Here is a 22,423-nt window from a genome sequence, read left to right as displayed (position 1 = left end):
ACTTCAAAATGGCGCCGCGAGAGTGGCTGCCTTTCCAGCAGCTCCTATATTTTGTTGTTCTACTTCTTACTTTCATAACTTTGCTGCTGTGAATTGGGAATTTCTCCATTGTGAGACTAATAAAGGTTTTTTCTTCTTCTTCTTGGTTGTAAAGTGTCCTTGAGTGCTGTGAAAGGCGCTTACAAATAAAATGTATTATTATTATTATTATTATTACTTGATTGCCCAAAAAAATCTGATTCCACTGTGCCAGTATCCTGGTGTGCCAGTACTACAACATAGGTCTCAACTGTCATTTGTGGCATCTCAAAATGGGTATCTGGTGCCAGTCGCCAGTGTCTTCAAGTTCCTGGCAGGCATTGTGCTTGGAAAAAAAAAGCAATGAAAAGAATACCGTACGGAGTTAGCCAAATGCATGGTTGTATCGGATAGCATTAGCGCTACTTGGCTTATGTTATCGCTAACCTAAGACAAGTAGCGCTAATGCTATCAGATACAACCATGCATTTGGTTCTGTACAAATCGCAGGGGCTCAATTATAAATGAGAAAAAGCATTGCGTGTGACTGTGACGCAAAGAGACATTCGAACAGCCGAAGCGATTTCAATGGGTTTCAAAACATGTTTCTGCCCAAGTGTGTATGTAAGCGCGTGAGTAAGTCACCACCACTCAACACGACTTGAAAATGGTCACGGGTGGTTGCTGAAGCCTATGCCAGCTGACTTCGGGCGGAAGGCGAACACCATTAAAAACTGATCGCTAGTCATTCGCAAGGCACATACACAGACAAACAACCATTCACACCAACTTGCATACACTCAGTGGGAAACGATGTCACGCTCTCTGCACACAAGTCAGGTGAAAAGCTCCTTGGTGGCATCCTTGGTGAGGTGTTTCCGGGCGTATCCCACCGGCAGGAGGCCACAAGACACGCTGGAGAAACTCTGAAGACATGGGTTTGGAGAGGGAAGTTTGGGATTCCCCGCTGAAGTTGCTACCTCCACGAACCGAAAAAAAAGGAAAAAAAAAATACACACACACACGGTGATGTGAAAAAGTATTGCCCGATGACCCCTTCCGTTTTTGTTATTTGGGGGCATAAGTATCCACACAAAGGTTTCAATTCATCAAACCCATTTTAATACAGAAATACAACATGTAGTTTTCAATACAATACAATACAATACATGCTGATTTATATAGCGCTTTCACAACAGCGGCAGCTGTAACAAAGCGCTTTACAAAACAGTTAACATAAAGTAAAATAATAAACACAACACATAACATAAAACACGGACAGTCGTGCAGTCCTAACCACTTTTCCGTCACACGCTTTGTTGTTTGAAGCGGTTTGAGATGAAAGAGGAGAGAATCAAAGTGTCCTTTAACCAGTGGATCAGAGACGTCATGCTCAAAATGTGCACACGTCGGCTACAAGCTAAGTTTCAAAGTCAACAAGAAGCTGTAGCATCCATTGACGAAAAAAGAGATTGGTTCACTTCTCCTGTCCCATGGAAATCCACTTCAATTCCAAGCGGCGACTCACGGTTCCAAATACGCATCGGCGCTCTTCGCCAACGGTCCTCTCTCCTCATCCTCAACTTCAGCGGCCATCCATCCAGCCGCACCAACGCCAACTGTCCAACAGCGCCGACATAGCCACTGAACAAATCGGGGTTGTGAAAAATGCTGCCCATTACTGGCGCAAAAAACACAAGCGCCCCAGGTCTGTCCAGCACCGACAGTCAATGGCGCCGACATTCCTCCCAATCAAAATCTGTGCTGGTACGGGCGTGCCGCCGAGAAGGCGCAACCACCAAGCACAGATACTGCTCCTTTGACGAACGTCGTGGCCAAAAAGCGCTGAAAACAGTCCAGATCAGGTCCACACAATGAAACAACAAACAACATGTGACAAAACAAAAGACAAAAACAGCAAAAAAGAACAAAAAAAGCAAGGCTCTTGAAGAGCACTTGCCGAAGGCTGCCTACTCGGGCGCCATCTTGGAAAAAATAAAAATGACAAATTTTCAAATGACAATTCAATTTATTTCTTTTGCCAAAGTAATTAAATGCCCAAACACTTTTTAAATCACAGAATAACAGAAAGAGAGAGCGAGAGAGAGAGCCATCCATTTTCTGATCCGCTTTCTTCTCACAAGGGTTGCTGGAGCCTATCCCAATTGACTTTGGGCAGGAGGCGGGGTACACCCTGAACCGGTTGCCAGCCCATCGCAGGGCACACGGAGACAAACAACCATCCGCGCTCACACCGATGGACAATTTAGAGTGTTCAATCAGCCTACCATGCATCTTTTTGGAATGTGGGAGGAAACCGGAGTACCCGGAGAAAACCCACACAGGCCAATTGGGAGACATATACCTCTTTCCCATTGCCGCAAAGTCACGGGTAAACACGCTTTTTTGGGCAGTGTTTGGGCAGGAAAGGAGTGTTGTTCTGTATCCACCAGTATATCGGAGGTGGGTTGTGATCGCCTCCGCTTGCAGTTTGAAAGCCTAACACGACTTCCCGGTAATTACGTGATGACATAGGGCGGTACATGATGAGTCATAACATCTGCCTCGTATATAGCACGCTCCCACAACGAAGCTAGAAGATTGCCCCTTAAGCTGTTGTCTCAGTAGCAGCAACGAGTTGATCCTCCGCTGCTTTTCGAACATTTTGGACTGTAAAAAGCATGATAAAAGAAACGACACTCGCTTCCATGTTGCTTTGTTTACCACTAAGAAATCTGTCGCACTATGATCTACGCAATCACAGCGTGGCGACGTAACCAGAAGCAAAGTGGTGGAAGGAGGGTGTGGGGGTGGCGCAAAATCCCCCTGTTGGTCAATGAGAAAGGGCCAATATGCCAATTGGTTGCGTGTCACCACGGCTCACTACTACCCACTAATTTCAGTGGAAAAGGGGTAATAGTCTCTCCAGCGTGTCCTGGGTTGTCCCTGGGGCCTCCTGCCAGTGGAACATGCCCAAAACACCTCACCAGGGAGGCGTCTCGGAGGCATCCTCTGAAACGCCTCATCTGGCTTCCTCGACGTGGAGGATACTGTAATCATCTAAACTAAAATTCAATCTGTGTGGAAGGAATGTATGCATGACACACGTTTCATTTTTTGAATAGTATTACTGAAGTACATTTTTTCATGATATAATTTTTTTGACAAGCATCTATCAATGGATTTGTCACTATAATTTGTTGCTCCATCATAATTGGCCCCACCCCTTTGAGCCACCACCCGTTGCGAGCCACCACCTGTTGCACATCACTGGTTGCTGAGCTCTTACAAGTGTTTTCTGACGTGTTGCTTCCACAAATGGCAAATATAATTGATTGATTCTGATTCCTGTGATGTAGAGATAATAGTGTATGTGAATAGTTTTCACAATGGCAGGACTGATAAAAAAAAAAGGGTACAGGTTGAAAACGGGCACAAATTATTTTGTTCAAACATATTTTATCTGACAGCCAGTTATCCAAGGTAGCACTTTTCCACTCTAATTGTGGTCTTTTAGCCACCGTTTAGTCCACTGCACGATCTGCTCCAAGTTGCTTTCCAGGTCCTCAGGAGTGTTGCTGGGTAGCTGGTGGACAAGCTCCTCTTTGTAGGCCTCAATTGCCTCCTCATAGATGGTCTGAAAGATTTCACACTGCACGTTGTCCTGCAGCTTCTTTCCTGTGTAGCCCCTGTCAAGTATCATATTTAAAAGGGAGAACCAAGGTTATGTTCCAGAATTAGACATCCAATTTAAGACCCTGTTTTCCTCCACATTTGTGCATGCCAAAACGGGCCCAAATTTGATTTTGCATGCAAACGGATGTGGAAGCTGATCGACCAACTGGACACCATCAGGATTGGGAATGCAAAACAAGGGATGATGTGATTCATCAAGCCTGCAATAGTAATTATAGTAAGTAGTGGTGTGGTGGCCATCGCGATGTTCATGAGCACTCCCGTATGGGAGTTAATCCATCGTTGAAGCATTTTTGCACAACGGGGTCGTTGCATTTTTTGGGCGGACTGTCACAAGTTTTCAACATAATCTTACGCACATAACTGGACATTCCAACAATATTCTACTTTGTGCTTGCTGCGCTTTACCAGATGTTTTGTGATAACCAAAACCTTTTAAACACTAGATACAAGATGTCGCTGATTTGCTGATGACCAAAACCTTCCTTTAAACACTAGATACAACATATCGGTAATTTCACTATTTATTTTATTTCAGAGCATTAGAAATTGGATATAGCAGACAAACAGAGATTCTTTTGCTTGAGTCCAAAAATTTAACTCAAGTCAGAAACAGGAACACTCTTTAAAAGGCAACGCAGGTATAGATACTGCCACATTAAAAAGAAATTTTAAAAAAATCAACGTACCTCGTTAGTTTCTTTCCTATGCTTACTGATATGGTTACATTTGGTGGGTCGGCTTGTCTTATGATAATGTGATGTTCCGACCGAATGCGCGAATGAGCTATTCTAATCAGTTCAACTTAAAAGTCAGTCCAGTTTATAGTAGGTGAAAATCTGTGCCATGGGACGATTGACACGTGAGTGGGGGTGAGCACATTTGGTAAATTTGACCCCACCCTGAGTCATGTGTGTGTTATGTATCAAATCACTTTAACCTCAACAACGATTTACGTGAATACAGTAAATATTCCCATCCCTGGAATTCTATGCAAAGGAATATCCTTCACCCGGAATAAAAACCTATGCATTAACATTTTGACTATGATATTACATATTACCGGAAGTTGCGTAAGCGGAAATTCCACTACCCGTAACCCGGATGGAGGTGTAATGCCGCGGGAGCTTAAATACACGCAACGGCCACCCGATGCGACGGAAAAGACACAACGCTGAAACAAGTTTTCACTTCGAGTTTTTCTAAACCACGACATGCAAGTGAGTTTTTATTGCCGTGCGTTTTACTGTAATTGTGAATGATTTTAACTTTTTTCACTTACGTCCTGTAGAACGCGGCAGTAGCTTAAAAGCAGCACCGACTCGACGAGACCGAAGAAACGTGTTCGCTTCGCCGTTTTCATTCATCATATTCGAAACGAAGATGTGTAAGCGACTTTTTATTGGCGTGCGTTTTATTGTAATTGTGAAAGTCTTTAACTTTATTCACCTACGTCGTGTAGATCATCGCATCGAAACGTAGAAGAACTGTAACAACTGGAGCGAGTGAAATGCATCCGTTTGAGCGAGGCTGAACACAAAGTTCAAAAGATCCAGCAGACACTTGGAGTCGGAAAGACGCAAATCTACGAAACTAAACAACAAGGCATCGATTCAACTCCTGATGACAAGCCACATCCAGCAAGGAAGCAATGCAAATGGCAACAAAAATCCTTCAGTATGCACAAGAATTACCAGACATCGGTGATCAACGGGACAGTTACTTGCAACTAGCAAGAAAACTCAAAGAATGCATCCAACAAAACAATCCAAAAAACATTTTTTTTTCCCAAGACAGAAAAAAATAAACATTAAAATACTGTACGTATTTTACTGTTGTGATTTTCGGGTTGAGTGAACGCTGGCGCGTTTTGGCTGCCGCGTTTTGGCTGCCGCTGCTCAACCCGTATTGTTTTGTTTTTTGTTATTGTAAAGTGTCCTTGGGTGTCTTGAAAGGCGCTTATAAATAAGATGTATTATTATTATTATTACTGCAGTTTTTGTTATATAAACAGTTTTTGGACAGTATATTTTTGTATTTTATTGATTGTGTTGTATAGCGGCCCGGTAGTCCAGTGATTAGCACGTCGGCTTCACAGTGCAGAGGTCCCGGGTTCAATTCCAGCTCTGGCCTCCCTGTGTGGAGTTTGCATGTTCTCCCCGGGCCTGCGTGGGTTTTCTCCGGGTGCTCCGGTTTCCTCCCACATTCCAAAAACATGCGTGGCAGGCTGATTGAACACTCTAAATTGTCCCTAGGTGTGAGTGTGAGTGCGAATGGTTGTTCGTTTCCTGTGTGCCCTGCAATTGGCTGGCAACCGATTCAGGGTGCCCCCCCGCGCCTACTGCCCGAAGACAGCTGGGATAGTCTCCAGCACCCCCCGCGACCCTTGTGAGGATAAAGCGGCTCGGAAGATGAATGAATGAATGATTGTGTTGTTACACGTGCATTTTGTCAACATACTTGCAGGTTCATAAAGGACATGTACCATGCTCATTTCCCAAATGAGGAATTTCTGTTATCAGGACAAAATATTTACTGTAATGATAATGTGCGTCGCGGGTTGAAGATGATTATTAGATTTCTGTTAACGGCAAGCCCCATCTCCAGGTCTGGAGGTGTATGGGCAAGAGCAGGGGTCAGGAACCTATGGCTCGCGAGCCAGATGTGGCTCTTTTGATGATTGCATCTGGCTCACAGATAAAACTATTCTTTCTTTTTTAATCCATCCATCGATTTTTTACTGCTTGTGTCCTATTCAGGGCTGCAGTTGCAGGAGCAATTTTAATTGGATGATACTGGCCGACTATGTAGGCCGTTGCTGCGGAAACAGGTAAACGCCTTCTTTTGAATTAGCCCGCTCGGTCAGTAGCTCAAAGCTAACCTTTCCACAAAGCAGTTGGTGAAAAGAAAAAAAAATAGATGACGAGTATGATACACTTCAGGACGAATGGACCGAAGGATTCACGTTCGTGGAAAGAACATGTTCTACGGTGTGTCTAATTTGCAATGACAAAATATCATCGATGAAACAGTCGAATGTAAAGCGGCACTTTGATGCGCCATGCTACATTCGCATTAATACACGCTGGGAGAGACAGCAGAAAGGAAGCGTGCAAGTGACTGAGCAGGGTGCAAGCTACTCCATGTATGGACCAAGCGAGCTGACTATTATTCCGCTCGTTTGGCTGGATTTTTAGCAATCGTGCGGAACGTTAAACCATTCACATTAATGGTGAGTATTATGACAAATTTATTTAAAAGAACACATTTAGAGGCTTATACTGACATTTTGTTGAATTCACACACACACACGCATATATATATATATATTAGTGTGTATATATAAAAAATTCCTCTTCTCACCCCCCCTCAGGTGTTGTCCGTCCCTCATTCAGCTCGGGTCCTCTACCAGAGGCCAGAAAGCTTGAGGGTTCTGCGCAGTATCCTTGCTGTTCCCAGCACTGCACATTTCTGGATTGAGATGTCCGATGCTGTTCCCGGGATCTGTTGCAACCACTCATCTAGTTTGGGGGTCACTGCCCCGAGTGCTCCGACCACCACAGGCACGACCGTCACCTTTACCTTCCAGGCTCTCTCCAGCTCCTTTCTGAGCCCTTGGTATTTCTCAAGTTTCTCGTGTTCCTTCTTTCTGATGTTTCCATCACTTTGGACCGCTACATCCACTACAACAGCTTTCCTCTGCCCTTTATCCATGATTACGATATCTGGTTGGTTCGCTCTGTCATTCTCCACCACCTTCGGAGGCGTTTCCCATTTTGACCTTGGGGTTTCCAGTCCATACTCCGCACAGATGTTTCGGTAGACTATGCCAGACACCTGGTTTTGGCGTTCCATGTAGGCTTTCCCTGCCAGCATCTTACACCCTGCAGTTATGTGTTGGATCGTCTCAGGTGCCTCTTTGCACACCCTACACCTTGGGTCTTGTCTGGTGTGGTATATCTGGGCCTCTATGGCTCTGGTGCTCAGGGCCTGCTCCCGAGCAGCCAGGATGAGTGCTTCTGTGCTGTCCTTCAGGCCAGCCCTCTCGAGCCACGGATAGGACTTCTTGAGATTGGTCACTTCAGTTATGGTCCGGTGGTACATTCCGTGTAGGGGCTTGTCCTCCCATGACGGTCCCTCTTCCAGCGCGTCATCTTCTGTTCCCCATTGTCTGAGACATTCTCTGAGTATGTCATCTGTTGGAGCCTTCTCCTTGATGTATTCATGGAGCTTGGATGTTTCATCCTGGACAGTGGCTCTCACACTCACGAGTCCCCGGCCTCCTTCCTTTAGGCTTGCGTACAGTCTCAGGGTGCTGGATTTGGGATGGAACCCTCCATGCATGGTTAGGAGCTTTCGGAGCTTACTTGGCTTAGCGGGTTCAGTTCTATGCAGAACAGCAGTGGGGTGAGTGCATCACCTTGGTATATGCCACAATTGATGGACGGCATTCAGTGATCCATGTATGTGGCATAGAGTCATAGGCTTTCTTGTAATCAATCCAGGCTGTGCACAGGTTGTTACGTCGGGACCTGCAGTCTTGTGCGACAGTTCTGTCAACCAAGAGCTGATGTTGATAGATGAGCTGATGAGCTTTCATGTTGTGGAGAGAGAGGTTATTGGCCGATAGTTGGATGGGACTGCACCCTTTGAGGGATCCTTCATGATCAGGATCGTTCGCCCTTCGGTTAGCCATCCTGGGTGAGTACCATCCCTCAGCAGCTGGTTCATTTGTGCTGCTAGGCACTCATGGAGTGCTGCGAGTTTCTTTAGCCAGTAGGTGTGGACCACCTGGTGCTGGTGCTGTCCGGGCCTGGTGCTGTCTAGTTCTTCATATCTGAGACTCTTTCCTGTATGTCTGCCACTGTTATGGTAACTGGGTTCTGTTCAGGGAGGTCGCTGTGCTCCTCTCTCAGGGTCACCAGCCATTGTGCACTGCTGTTATGTGCTTCTCCCATACTGTATGCCTTTCCAGTAACCTTTCAGTTTCCAGTCTTGGTGGGTCAGCTCTGTTGTTAGGACCCTGCCACTGAGCGTACACTTTCGCAGGTTGTGTTGCGAACAGCCTGTTTATTCGTCTGGCCTCATTCTCTTTCGTGTACCGCTTTCGGCGGCTGGACAAGGCTTTGGAGCCTTTGTTTGGCAGTTTCGAGTGCTTCAGGTATGGACATCTGGATGTACCTCTCGGGTATCGGCCTTTTCATCACTCCTCTCTGGCCCTCCGTCAATTGACTCACATCTTTCCGAGCCGCCTTGATCTTAGCCTCCAACTGTCTTTTCCATGGTGGGTAACATATCTCATGGCTTCAATGGTTGCTCTTATAGCCAAGCATCTCGAGGATCACTGGTGCTGAAGCGTATATCAGCTCATTGGTTTCCGTGATTGTTACGGTAGGGATCGCCCTCAGTGCTGCATTCACACTTTCCATGAGACTTTCAGGTGGTACTTCACATAGCCGTTGTAATCGGTTTCTAGGTTGCCCAGCTTTTTTTTAGCTTTCAGGTCAGTTGCTGCCTCGCTCAGCATTTCATTCATTGGGGCTGGCCTCCCAATCTCTGGTATGACCTCCTCCTCTGATCTGGCAGCCTGGGGCCCTTCACCATAGAACCTGCATTCTACCTCATCAATCTCAAGTTGTGACAGCAGTTGCCGTTTGTGGATGTTGGAACACTGAGCTACTTGTTGTTTCGTGGTCAACCGTGACTGTGGGTTTCGAAGTAACCATTTAGCCCACATTCTCTGCATGTAACCCCTCTGACTAGGGTTGCTTGAGTAGTAGCATTCCAACAGAGCCATGTTATCGCATCTCGCCCATCTCCGCTTTGTTCCAGTAGCACATTTTTCATCAAGGTGCTCTGGTTCCCCAGCACCTGACGCAGACCTTGTTTGTCCGGGCGACGTCTGAGCCGGCATGTCATTCATTTTTACTGTTTCTCATCATTGTATGAGGGTAGGCATTAGCGTGAGGGATCTTGCCCAAGGACCCACACTGGATGGTGTTTTGTGCTCATTTTTTGCCCCAAGCGGGATTCGAACCACCGTCAACCCGATGCCTTAACAACTGAGCTATCCAGCCGCACGCGCACACGCGCACGCGCGCACGCGCGCGCACACACACACACACACACACACACACACACACACACACACACACACACACACACACACACACACACACACACACACACACACATTCCTGTAAGACTATATTTGTGAGGTCCGGGTAACTCCAGATAGGGAGTGAGGACCACCCTTTCTGATAGGTTTAGAGAGGAACTAGTCTTAGATTTGTACACTAGATGTCACCCCAACTACTTTCCCCACTTCAACTTCTTTAAAAAACAGAGCAATAAAAAGTAGACTTGAAACTGAAATCATAGCAGGAGTGAGGACTCTGAATGGGCACATTCAAAGTCCTCACTCCTGTTGTGACTTTGGTTAAGCATACAAATCAACTTTTGGTATGGCCTTCAGAGTTTTTCCTCTCTTATTAACCTGCAATTACACAGCAGACATTTTGTATTTTAATTTTAAAAAGTGTGAGTAGTCTGTTTTATGAATAATTTGATAGTTTCAACTTAAGATAAGCAGAGTTCCTCATTTATACATTATATATCAATCACAACTTGAACCGATTGATTGCTGTACAATTACTACTACAATAAAAGTGACCCATGCTTTGGCCAATTAATTTACGGAACTAAATCAAATATATTGTAAAACTTTATAAGTACATGTCAACATTAAATCTCACCTCAAGTAGAACATTTTTAACAACACTGCTCAGGAAGAGTAGAAAAGAATTGAAAAAAAAATACTCCAGCAAGAAAATTTAAATTTAAAAATGAAGAACTCGAGAAGCAGATCTTTTCTTGAAGTTCTTTACGTCTTTACAGGTTCTTTGACCCAAGGCCTGCGGCTCTTTCATTTTGCAGTCAGTGTATTGTTCTTGCTTGACACCCTTTTATAAGTCTCCCCAGGTGTTTTTCCACAGCAGCCTTTTCTTCTTCATTCCATGGTCTCCTCAAATTTGCTCTGGGAGACCCTAAATATGATGACAATTGCAATTTAATGATACTCACAAAGAGCACCTTGTGATAGCTTTACAATGTGGATTTTATACGTAAAAAAAATAAAAGTACTTGTCTTTTTCTCCAATTTAGATTTTGCCTGCTCTTTGGGTGTAAGGTTTTTTCCATCCATCCATCATCTACCGCTTATCCGGGGCCGGGTCGCGGGGGCAACAGCTTTAGCAGGGAAGCCCAGACTTCCCTCTCCCTAGCTACTTCTTCCAGCTCTCCCCGGGGGATCCCGAGTCGTTCCCAGGCAAGCTGGGTGACATAGTCTCTCCAGCGTGTCCTGGGTCTCCTCCCGGTGGGATATGACCGGTACACCTCACCGGGGAGGCGCTCAGGAGGCATCCGAATCAGATGCCCAAGCCACCTCATCTGGCTCCTCTCGATGTGGAGGAGAAGCGGCTCGACTCTGAGCCCCTCCCGGATGACTGAGCTTCTCACCTTATCTCTAAGGGAGAGCCCGGACACCCTGCGGAGAAAACTCATTTCAGCCGCTTGTATCCGGGATCTCGTTCTTTCGGTCACGACCCATAGCTCGTGACCATAGGTGAGGGTTGGGACGTAGATCGACCGGTAAATTGAGAGCTTCGCCCTTTGGCTCAGCTCCTTCTTCACCACGACAGACCGATACAACGTCCGCATCACAGCAGACGCTGCACCGATCCACCTGTCGATCTCCCGCTCCCTCCTACCCCCACTCGTGAACAAGACCCCAAGATACTTGAACTCCTCCACTTGGGGTAAGATCTCCTCCCCGACCCGGAGGGGGCACTCCACCCTTTTCCGACCGAGGACCATGGTTTCAGATTTGGAGGTGCTGATTTCCATCCCAACCGCTTCACACTCGGCTGCGAAACGCTCCAGTGAGAGTTGGAGAGCCCCGTTTGAAGGAGCCAACAGCACCACATCATCTGCAAAAAGCACAGATGTAATACTGAGGCCCCCAAAACTGACCCCCTCAACGCTTCGGCTGCGCCTAGAAATTCTGTCCATAAAGGTTATGAACAGAATCTGCGACAAAGGGCAGCCTTGGCTGAGTCCTACCCCCACTGGAAACGATTCCGACTTACTGCTGGCAATGCGAACCAAACTCTGACATCGGTGGTATAGTGACCGAACAGCCCGTATCAGGGGGTTCGGTACCCCATACACACGAAGCACCCCCCACAGAACTCCCCGAGGGACACGGTCAAACGCCTTCTCCAAGTCCACAAAACACATGTAGACTGGTTGGGCGAATTCCCACATACCCTCAAGGACCCTGCTAAGGGTGTAGAGCTGGTCCACTGTTCCACGGCCGGGACGAAAACCACACTGCTCCTCCTCAATTGGAGGCTCGACTTCCTGACGGACCCTCCTCTCCAGCACCCCTGAATAGACCTTACCAGGGAGGCTGAGGAGTGTGATCCCTCTGTAGTTGGAACACACCCTCCGGTCCCCCTTTTTAAAAAGAGGGACTACCACCCCGGTCTGCCAATCCAGAGGCACTCTCCCTGTTGACCACGCGATGTTGCAGAGGCGTGTCAACCAGGACAGCCCCACAACATCCAGAGCCTTGAGGAACTCCGGGCGGATCTCATCCACCCCTGGGGCCTTGCCACCGAGGAGCTTTTTAACCACATCGGTGACTTCAACCACAGAGATAGGAGAGCCCACCTCAGAGTCCCCAGGCTCTGCTTCCTCCAAGGAAGGCGTGTTGGTGGAGTTGAGGAGGTCTTCGAAGTACTCTGCCCACCGGTTCACAACGTCCCGAGTCGAAGTCAGCAGCGCCCCATCCCCACTGTACACAGTGTTAGTGGTGCACTGCTTCCCCCTCCTGAGACGTCGGATGGTGGACCAGAATTTCCTCGAAGCCGTCCGGAAGTCCGCTTCCATGGCCTCACCGAACTCTTCCCACGCTCGGGTTTTTGCCTCGGCGAACACCGAAGCCGCGGTCCGCTTGGCCAGTCGATACCCGTCAGCTGCCTCTGGGGTCCCACAGGCCATAAAGGCTCGATAGGACTCCTTCTTCAGCTTGACGGCATCCAGCGAGTACGGGGATTGCCGCCACGACAGGCACCAACCACCTTACGGCCACAACTCAGATTGGCCGCCTCAACAATAGAGGCACGGAACATGGTCCACTCGGACTCAATGTCCCCCGTCTCCCCCGGAACATGGGAAAAGCTCTGTCGGAGGTGGGAGTTGAAACTCCTTCTGACAGGAGATTCCGCCAGACGCTCCCAACAAACCCTCACTATACGTTTGGGTCTGCCAGGACGGACCGGCATCTTCCCCCACCATCGGAGCCTACTCACCACCAGGTGGTGATCAGTTGACAGCTCCGCCCCTCTCTTCACCCGAGTGTCCAGAACATGCGGCCGCAAATCCGATGATACAACTACAAAGTCGATCATCGAACTGCGGCCTAGGGTGTCCTGGTGCCAAGTGCACATATGGACACCCTTATGTTTGAACAAGGTGTTCGTTATGGACAATCCGTGACGAGCACAGAAGTCCAATAACAAAACACCACTCGGGTTTTGATCGGGGGGGCCGTTCCTCCCAATCACGCCCCTCCAGGTATCACTGTCATTGCCCACGTGAGCATTGAAGTCCCCCAGCAGAACAATGGAGTCCCCAGCAGGAGTACTCTCCAGCACACCCTCCAAGGACTCCAAAAAGGGTGGGTATGCTGAGCTGCTGTTTGGTGCATATGCACAAACAACAGTCAGGACCCGTCCACCCACCCGAAGGCGGAGGGAGGCAACCCTCTCGTCTACCGGTGTGAACCCCAATGTACAGGCACTGAGGCGGGGGGCAATGAGTATGCCCACACCTGCTCTGCGCCTCTCACCGTGAGCAACTCCAGAGTGGAAGAGAGTCCAACCCCTCTCGAGAGAACTGGTACCAGAACCCAGGCTGTGTGTGGAGGCAAGTCCGACTATATCCAGTCGGAAATTCTCTGCCTCACACACCAGCTCGGGCTCCTTCCCTGCCAGAGAGGTGACATTCCATGTCCCAAGAGCTAGCTTCTGCAGCCAAGGATCGGACCGCCAGGGTCCCCGCCTGGACTCGAATCTGCAATGAAATGGGACATCCCTGATTTGACACTCATTGTCAAATACGTTGCATGCATTTTAACTGTTTAAATTATGAAAAAAGAGATATAGTTCCTCATCCAAAGCTTACCATCCAATTCAGTCTTCCCTCTTTTGGAGAGATGCTTTTCCCTTTTTGGGGCTAAAGGTCGATACCACCCCATGAAAAGGAGAACAAAGTGACACATTTTACTAAATCAGTGTTGAACAAAAATATGCTATCAAGGCATTCATTTAGTAACCCAATTCCAGTGAAATTGGGACATTATGCTCATCAATCAAAACAGAATACAATGATTTGCAAATCATGTCCAACCTATATTTAAGTGAAGCATTACAAAGACAAGACAACATTCAATGTTCAAATTGGTACATTTAATTTTTTCCAATAATATTTAACTTAGAATTTAATGGCTGTAATGCGTTCCATAAAAGATGGAACAGCTAGCAAAAAAAATAATGTTGAGAAATGCTCATCAAACCCCTGTTTGTCACATCCCACCGGTGAACAGGCTAACTGTGAATGGGTGGGTGCCATGATTGGGTCAAAAAGTAGCTATCCTGAATTCACAAGCAAAGATTGGGTGAGGGTCACCACAAGTTGAATCGTTGAAGGACAGAGTTTCACAACGTATAATTGCAAGGAATTGAGGGATTACGTCATCTTTGGTCCATAATATCAAAAGGTTCAGAGAATCTGGACCAATCAGTGCATGTAAGCGGCAAGGCCAAAAACAGATAACATTCAAAGGCCATGACCTTCGACCTATCAGAGAGCACTGCATCCAAAACAACCTTGTCCCAGCTTGTTTGGAACGTGTTGCAGCCATCAATTCCAACATAGTAGTGTAGCCAATTACCGTATTTTCACGACTATAAGGCGCCATTAAAAGTCTTAAATTTTCTCCAAAATGGACAGGACGCCTTATGGTGCGGAGCGTCCTTTATATGCGCTGAGTTCCAAAATCTGACTGACAGCCAACACGCTGTTTATATAGAGAAAAGGCGGAAGTGACTGTGAAAGAAGTCGGCCAATCAGAGAAGGGTGGGCGTGTATATATACATATATGGAGAGGGAGAGAGAGAGAGAGAGAGGGAGAGAGAGGACAGACAAGCTAGTCCGCCAATGGTGAAGGGTGGGCGTGTAAGTGGACGCCTCAAGCCAGTACCAACACTTGTATAGCGTGTGGCAATGTGCATTGTTGCAAAACAACTCCGGTTTTGGTTTCTAAGAACCCCTGAAAATAAATTCGACAAAGAGACATGCCTACGAAGCTCAGTTAAAACTTAAAGCCACCGGTTATGCTTTTGGCATGCGTGACCATCTCACAGCAGCGGTGAAAAATCAAGTCAAGCAAATGAACTCTGAGCTTGCCGTTATTCCCGGAGGCTTGACTAAAGAACTCCAACCGCTGGACATTGGCATCAACCGGGCGTTCAAAGTAAAGTTGCGAACAGCATGGGAACAATGATCGATGGCAAACACAACTTTACAAAGAGTGAGAGGCAGCGCTGGGCGAGTTACGCCACAATACGCAACAACGAGAGGGAACGCGGCGTTTTTGCTGGATTACGGTACTTGCACAATTGTTCAATTCTTTCTACACACACACGCGCTGCCACCATGTTTCGCTCTGTTCTTTACTTTCAAATGTGGGAAAGCTTCACACGAGAGAAATGTTGACTTTGCTGTTGCTACGCCTTCTTTCCGCTCGGCAATGCGTAGCAACTCACACTAGCATGTGATGCATTCCATGACAACTGATATGTGCAGTCCTCTGCTTCTGATACAGAGGATGAGGACTTTGATGGATTTCTGGGTGATGATTGATCGAAAACGTGAGAACATTGTACGATGGCTAAATAAAATACACCCGAACTCAGTTCTGCTTTCGTTGCCTTTTTAAAAACTTGTTTTTATCTTATCTGTATGTCTTGGCATGCTACCGTATGCTTCAAGCTAACGTGTTAGAGTGCGCGCATGCATGCCGTATGTTTAAGCTGGCGTATGTTTTACCACTGTAAAACTGCGGCTATTCGTACGATGCGTCCTGTGTATGTGTAAAATACAGAAATGTCACGCATTAATGAGACTGCGGCCATTAGTACGATGCGTCGAATAGTCGTGAAAATACGGCAAATAGAGGTTGAACATGACATGCAAATCATTGTATTATGTATTAAATACAAGTTCGTGCTTCCATTAAGAATAGAGAAGATTTACTGGGCAACATATAACATTTGAAAGGTATGTTACAAGAACATGTTGTATGATTTCATGCTAGTCAGTGTGAACCAACCGACATAATTACATTTTGTTAGACTAATGCAAATATTTGGCAGAAATAAAATACTGATTCCTGATTCAAAATAACTATCATCCATAAATTATCTTCCCCCTTCAAGTGCATTCCAGTGGCAGCCAGTGAACGAGCCTGGTCTCTATTGAACGCGAATAGCAGGGGTTTCGAAAAACATCTTTTATATTGATAGATTACATTGTCCAGTGTGGGCAATGCATTTGATAAATGAAATGGTAAGAACATGAATCTAAATACAAAAATACCCAAAACAATGCTGTAATCGATCGTGTAATATTGTACAGTAGAAATTTTTGTTGTATGTCATTTCATAGTGCTAGAGTGAATTTACGCCGCATTATTTCCCCCAAGAAACATTTGATTTATAACGGCTAAAAATACACAAGGATTAAATATAATTTATATATGTTCCTCATACTGCGTGACAACTGACCGGAACAAATTATGGAGAAATTAAAACTCTTGACATGTCCATTCATCCGTTCTGCCCCCCCCCACCCCAAAAGCCGACTGCCCCCATGTCGAGCGTTGCCACGTACAAAGTTACACCAGTGTAGCCCCTGAAAACAGCTTAAAACGGAGCAAATGTAACCCTGCTCAGGAGGTGGTTTAAACATTTACTCTGGAGTAAATGCTAGTATGCGGGGCAGCACCGATATAAAATGGGACGTGTGAACGCTACAGGAGTAGACTTGCTACGCGTGAAAAGAGTTGATTACATACGGGTAGAATGTGTTGCTTTCGTGCTCGTTTGTACTTCTGTCATCTTTCCTTTTGTAGGAGACTGCACCGTCTCAGAGTTGATTGTGTAGTTTGTTCCTTTATGTGTTCACAAACCCCCCCACAGAATTTATTTTGTGATGCCTTATGTTTCCTTTCCAATTGCCTTGCCATCTTTAAATTTGATTGGCCACAGTAGAAGCAATAATGACTTCTGTGCCAAACTCGTTTGCCTTCCCTTTTTGTAAATGCTTTTATGGTTAAAGAAGGATCTTCTTTGCTCATCTTTTGTTTTTACATAGGTTAATGGGTTACCTTCTTTACGAATTGCAGACATGACTGTGCTCCTCTGCTTCATATGTCTGATGACTTGTAGAGTCTTCACTGGATGTATCATAAGAACAATTTTTCTACCTTTGGATGGAATATCTCCTCGTCATCACTCGACTCAGAGGATGTCTTAGTTGGTTTGTATTCCTCATCTGATCCAAAAAGACTTGAGTCAGAATAATCACCATCTTCAGTGGGATTGTCCATCTGTTATTTAAAAAAAAAAAAAAAGATCAGAAAATACCATTGCAATTAATGATGTTAGAGAATAGTACTGATAATTCAGGCTTACATGACAAGATAATTCTGTGGGATAAAATATTAATCGAACACATTAACATGGCAAAACAGAAATACCTTATAGAAATAACTTATTTTGTTTAATATGGGCAAATACAGCATTTGAAACTGACCGGGTAATCAATTAAAAGTCGACTTATTATAATTTTTAAAAATGTCTATATCACTCATTTCCAGTGCTTGGCAAAGATAGGTAAGTGCCGAAACCAAATAATGGTATCAGGCTGATACCGGCATTATTTTAAGGTTATCGTGGAGGCTGCCAATACCAGCAATCGATATTTCAGAAAATCAACATCAACATTCATCCACTAATTTGCCGATTAACGTCTAATCACTAAGTTGATATGAGTATGATAAGGTTAAGATTCATGCTGAGAATGCATCACTAGTGTGTTTTTATAAGCCTGGGCCAATAACTGGTTTGACGTTTGAAAAGTCAAAGTTTCAATCACCACTAATTCGGCTTTGCCAATAAGGATATTTGGGATCAATAAACGATGAGCGAGTGTGGTTACAAATCGCAAAGGTTGATGACAGTGACAATGTATGTTGCCACAAAAAAAATCATTAAAATGTCCCCATAAAATAGTAGAAAGCTTAACAAACATAGAAAATATGCATCTCTCCTCATATAAGTGGGGGGTTTTTCAGCCCAAAATGCATAGGTTTTGGTGATCCACACATTTAACCTTTATTATTGTTTTTTATTCATTTATTATTTAATTTTAACTTTTGTGTTGATAATGGTTCACAGTATAATATTTCGTTCAACCCACTTTATCTGTAAATTGCTTGGTATTTTACATCGTCTTTTTGCAGTTACTTTCTGTATATGGAAAGACACTGGTTCCATTTGCAACTAATTCTCTGCTCAACTAAGATGGCGGCGGCGGCGAAAGACGCTGGGTCATTTGCAACTAATTTTCTGCTCAACTAAAATGGCGACGACGACGACGGCGAGACGGCGGCGGCGGGGGGGGGGGGTGTTAAAACTTCATTTTACCACACCAACGGCCTATTCTGTGGCGCTGTATTGTGTGTCTGACGGCCTATTGAAAGTTTATTGTTTGAGAGGAAACTTTCTATCTTGGTGACAACTCCTTAGGTACAGCATAGTAGAGTTATTCATATAGTTGGTTTCACTCTAATGCTGATATAACACGAACCTTTGAGCCTGCCCGAATTACTTAGAATAACTAACTTGTAAGAAAATATTCAAAACTTGAGTGTCTTACCTGCTTTAATTCTGAAGTATTTGTCACTTTCTGGGGGTTTCTCGATGATGCTGACTCGTACGCTCACTCTTCTCAACGCCTTCCTTTTGTGCAGGTAGCAAAGCGCGCGTTTCCTAATTGATGGTCAGCGAGTGTGATGTGGGGGAGGGTAGCTGTAGAAACTCGTTTCCTGCAACGTAACTGTGACGTTTTGGGGTGTGAAAACAGCCCCGCCCCTTCATAACCAAAACTCCTTCACTTTTCCTCCGAGGTCCGTTTTGAAGTGGGGCATAGTAAATGTCAAGCAATATCAACATATTTTATGAACTCTTGTTTACACCAATGTCATGTACTCCTAAAATGAGCACAGCATATATACATGTGTGTGTATATACATACTGTATATATATACAGTATATACACACACACACATATTTTAAAAACGACTTAAAATATTGTAATTGTTCTGAAAGCAACATTATTCCCAAATGCTAATATGGAATTGTGATGAAACATCATTATTATTTACTTATTGGATGCAATTCGTATTATACAGTTTCGATGTCCAAAGCAGAATAAAACGAATTAGATTTTCTGGGGACACGACTGCAACACTCAACTCTTCTTGCAAAGCTTTGTTGCTGCTGTATGAACCGCGCTCCTAGTTGATCACGTGCTCAAACTAGTGTGGGGGAGGGGAGCTGAATAAACTAGGTTCAAACAGTGCAACTGCGAGGGTTTGGAGCTGGGAACAGCCCCTCCCCCCTTCATGGCCAACGATAAACTAAAATTGCTCAGCCTTTAACTTTTATTTTACTCTGCGGTCTGTTTTGAGGGGAGCATGATAAATTTCAAGCAACATCTATATGTTTCAGCAACTGTAATAACACAAATGTATATACCTGTTCATATTTTTTAAACCAGACTTAAATATTATAATTGTTCAATGAAACATAATTACAGTAAGTATTGCCATCTATTGACTTCTGTCAAACGAAAATTCCCTCACCCAGAATAAAAATCTATGCATTACACATTTGAGTACGATATTACATTATATGATTGCTTCAGGAGTATGAGGTACCGAGTCCCCTGATGCGGGCACTTTGGTCCCTCCACCACAGATGTCAGAATTTGGTTCACATTACCGGCAGTAAGTCAGAATCGTTTCCAGTGAGGGTTGGGCTCCGCCAAGGCTGCCCTTTGTCATCGATTCTGTTCATAAACATTACGGACATTGGCAATTTCTAGGCGCAGTGTAAGTGTTGATGGGGGTCCATTTTGGTGGCCTCAGTATTACATCTCTGCTTATTGCAAATGATGTGGGACTGTTGGCTCTTTCAAGCAGGGCCCTTCAACTCTCACTTGAGCGTTTCGCAGCTGAGTATGAAGTGGTTGGGATGAAAATCAGTCGGAAAAGGGTGGAGTTCTCTCTCCGGGTCGGGGAGGAGATCTTGTCCCAAGTGGAGGAGTTTAAGTATTTTGGGGTCTTGTTTGCAAGTGAGGGCAGGAGGGAATGAGAGATCGACAGGCGCAGCGGTGAAGCGTCTGCTGTGATGCGGACGTTGTATCGGTCAGTCGTGGTGAAGAAGGAGCTGAGCCAAAGGGCGAAGCTCTCAATTTACCGGTTGATCTACGTTCCAACCCTCATCTACTGTCATGAGCAATGAGTCGTGACCGAAAGAATGAGATCCCAGATACAAGCGGCCGAAATGAGTTGTAAAGGTGTTCCGGGCATGTCCCACCGGCAGGAGGCCCCGGAGACAACCCAAGACACGCTGGAGAGACTGTGTCACTCAGCTGGCCTGGGAACGTTTCAGAATCCCCGGGAAGAGCTAGGAGAAGTGGCTGGGGAGAGGGAAGTCTGGGCTTCCCTGCTAAAGCTGCTGCCCCTGTTACCCGACCTTGGATAAGCGGTGGAATATGGATGGATGGATATTACATTAGTGATCGATTCATAACAACGGACGAACGTTCCGATAAATGGAACTAGGAAGCCATACGGAAGCTCGAATTAGAGCAAACTCAAGCAAGTCCCGTTCGATACCGCGGAATAACTGTCTGCACCACTTTTTACTCTCTTTGGCACAAAAACAGCAGAATCTCTCTATTAGCATGAGTTTACTGGAATCGTGAACGACTTTCTATTCCATTCATTTACATTTACGTCCTGTCGATCGTTGCATCCAAACAAAGGAATGGTAATGACTGTGGAAGAGAACATGGAATGCATCCGATTAGATGCTCAAAGCAAGTTGCTTGTGGCTCGACGGACTGTAGAGTAAATGAACGTTTCCTGGAATGCTTGACCTGCTATCATGCTAACTCAACTCAACATTATTTATAGAGCACTTTCAAACAGCCATCGCTGCATACAAAGTGCTTTACATGGAGCAATTTAACATATACAACAAACAGTAACGCAGTCTGTAATAAATACGGTAGAAAGCACCGAACAGCAAAACCAAGAACAAATCTAAGTCATGGTGAGTCAAATGCCAAAGAATACAATTGAGTTTTGAGGCGCGTTTTGAAGATGGGCAGCGAGGAGGCTTGCCGAATGTTCAGTGGGAGGTCATTCCAGAGAGAGGGACCAGCAACAGAAAAGGCTCCATCCCCTCTGAGCCTCAGTTTAGTTCTTGGTCCTTCTAATAATGTCTGGTCCGCAGACCAGATGAGGTCAGCGAGGTAAGGTGGCACGAGGTAATTTAGAGATTTGAAAAGGTCATTTAGAGATTTGAAAACAATTTGCACTAACTGGAGCGCTAATCAGAGAGAAGGCGAGTTCCATCGCGCTATGGGCATGGAGGACTTTGAAGGGTCCCGTGGATGCCTTCAGACATTTGTTGCACAACATCAGCTGAGCAACGCTGTCTTGGGTGGTGATCGAGGGGAGGTCAAGTTCGAGATAGTGAGTGATTGGAAAGAAAAGCCACCAGCTGTTATAGGTCTCATTTTGGAGCAAAGAGCCCTCATTTTGTGACTACTCTTGTTATAATGTATTTTGTTCATATACCTGTACTGTATACTGCCGTTTTTGTGTTATTTGTGTTGTTGGAGCATATATTTTTGCATTTTACTGCTTGTGTTCTTACACATGTATTTTGTTAACACACTTGCATGTTCATAAAGGACGTGTACCGTAGTCATGTCCCACATAAGGAAATTCTGTTATCAAGACTGATTGAGCAACGCAAACATGATTTCTTACTAAAGAATACTTACTGTTGTTACTTATTGGATGCAAATCATAATGATCCAGTTGAAATGTCCAAAGCAGAATGAAACAAATTGGATATGCTGGGGACACTTCTGCAATACAGTACCTAACTCATTTTTTCTTGCAAAGCGTTGTGGCTGGCTTCTGCGCAGCTCTGCTAATTGAAATGTAAACAAACTCATGTCTGGGGGGAGGGGTGCAGCAAAAACTTCGTTTTGGAGCAGGTAACAGCCGCTCCTCTTCATGGCCAATGACTAAGTCAATTATCAAAATTGCCATAGCCTTTTTGAACTTTGAGGTCTGCTGTGAAGGCGAGCATGATAAATTTTGAGCAACATCTACATACAGTATTTGAGTAACTAGGCTCACCAATGTCACATACTCCGCGCACGCACAGTATATTTAAACTGACTTACAATTTTACAATTGTTTTTAAAGCAACAT

The 22,423-nt window shown here is 45.2% G+C and overlaps 1 protein-coding gene and 2 long non-coding RNA genes across 4 annotated transcripts in view; all 3 read right to left on the bottom strand.

Moving 5' to 3' along the window:
• Positions 1–3,388: 3,388 nt before the first annotated feature.
• ak6 (adenylate kinase 6) overlaps positions 3,389–22,423 on the bottom strand; it is a 49,107-nt gene continuing 30,072 nt past the window's right edge. The window contains exon 6 of one of the 2 annotated variants that reach the window (XM_052068377.1): positions 3,389–3,707. In XM_052068377.1, the coding sequence (XP_051924337.1) occupies positions 3,518–3,707 (190 nt within the window). In that variant the 3' untranslated portion in view covers positions 3,389–3,517. Of the gene's footprint in view, positions 3,915–22,423 lie in introns of both variants that reach the window. The other variant, XM_052068378.1, reaches the window with a different exon arrangement.
• On the bottom strand, positions 8,820–9,727 carry LOC127602351 (uncharacterized). Its single transcript, XR_007962774.1, has 2 exons — positions 9,414–9,727; positions 8,820–9,286 (listed from the first exon to the last, which is right to left on the bottom strand). It is a non-coding gene; the product is annotated as an uncharacterized LOC127602351 (long non-coding RNA).
• Positions 12,821–18,814, bottom strand: LOC127602323 (uncharacterized). The gene is made up of 4 exons (XR_007962746.1): positions 18,781–18,814; positions 17,228–17,449; positions 13,963–14,013; positions 12,821–13,851 (listed from the first exon to the last, which is right to left on the bottom strand). It is a non-coding gene; the product is annotated as an uncharacterized LOC127602323 (long non-coding RNA).

Source organism: Hippocampus zosterae, chromosome 6, assembly GCF_025434085.1.
Source record: "Hippocampus zosterae strain Florida chromosome 6, ASM2543408v3, whole genome shotgun sequence".
Taxonomy (NCBI): Eukaryota; Metazoa; Chordata; class Actinopteri; order Syngnathiformes; family Syngnathidae; genus Hippocampus; species Hippocampus zosterae.
The sequence above is the reverse complement of the archived record's forward strand: the minus strand, read 5'-3'. Positions and strand labels throughout refer to the sequence as shown.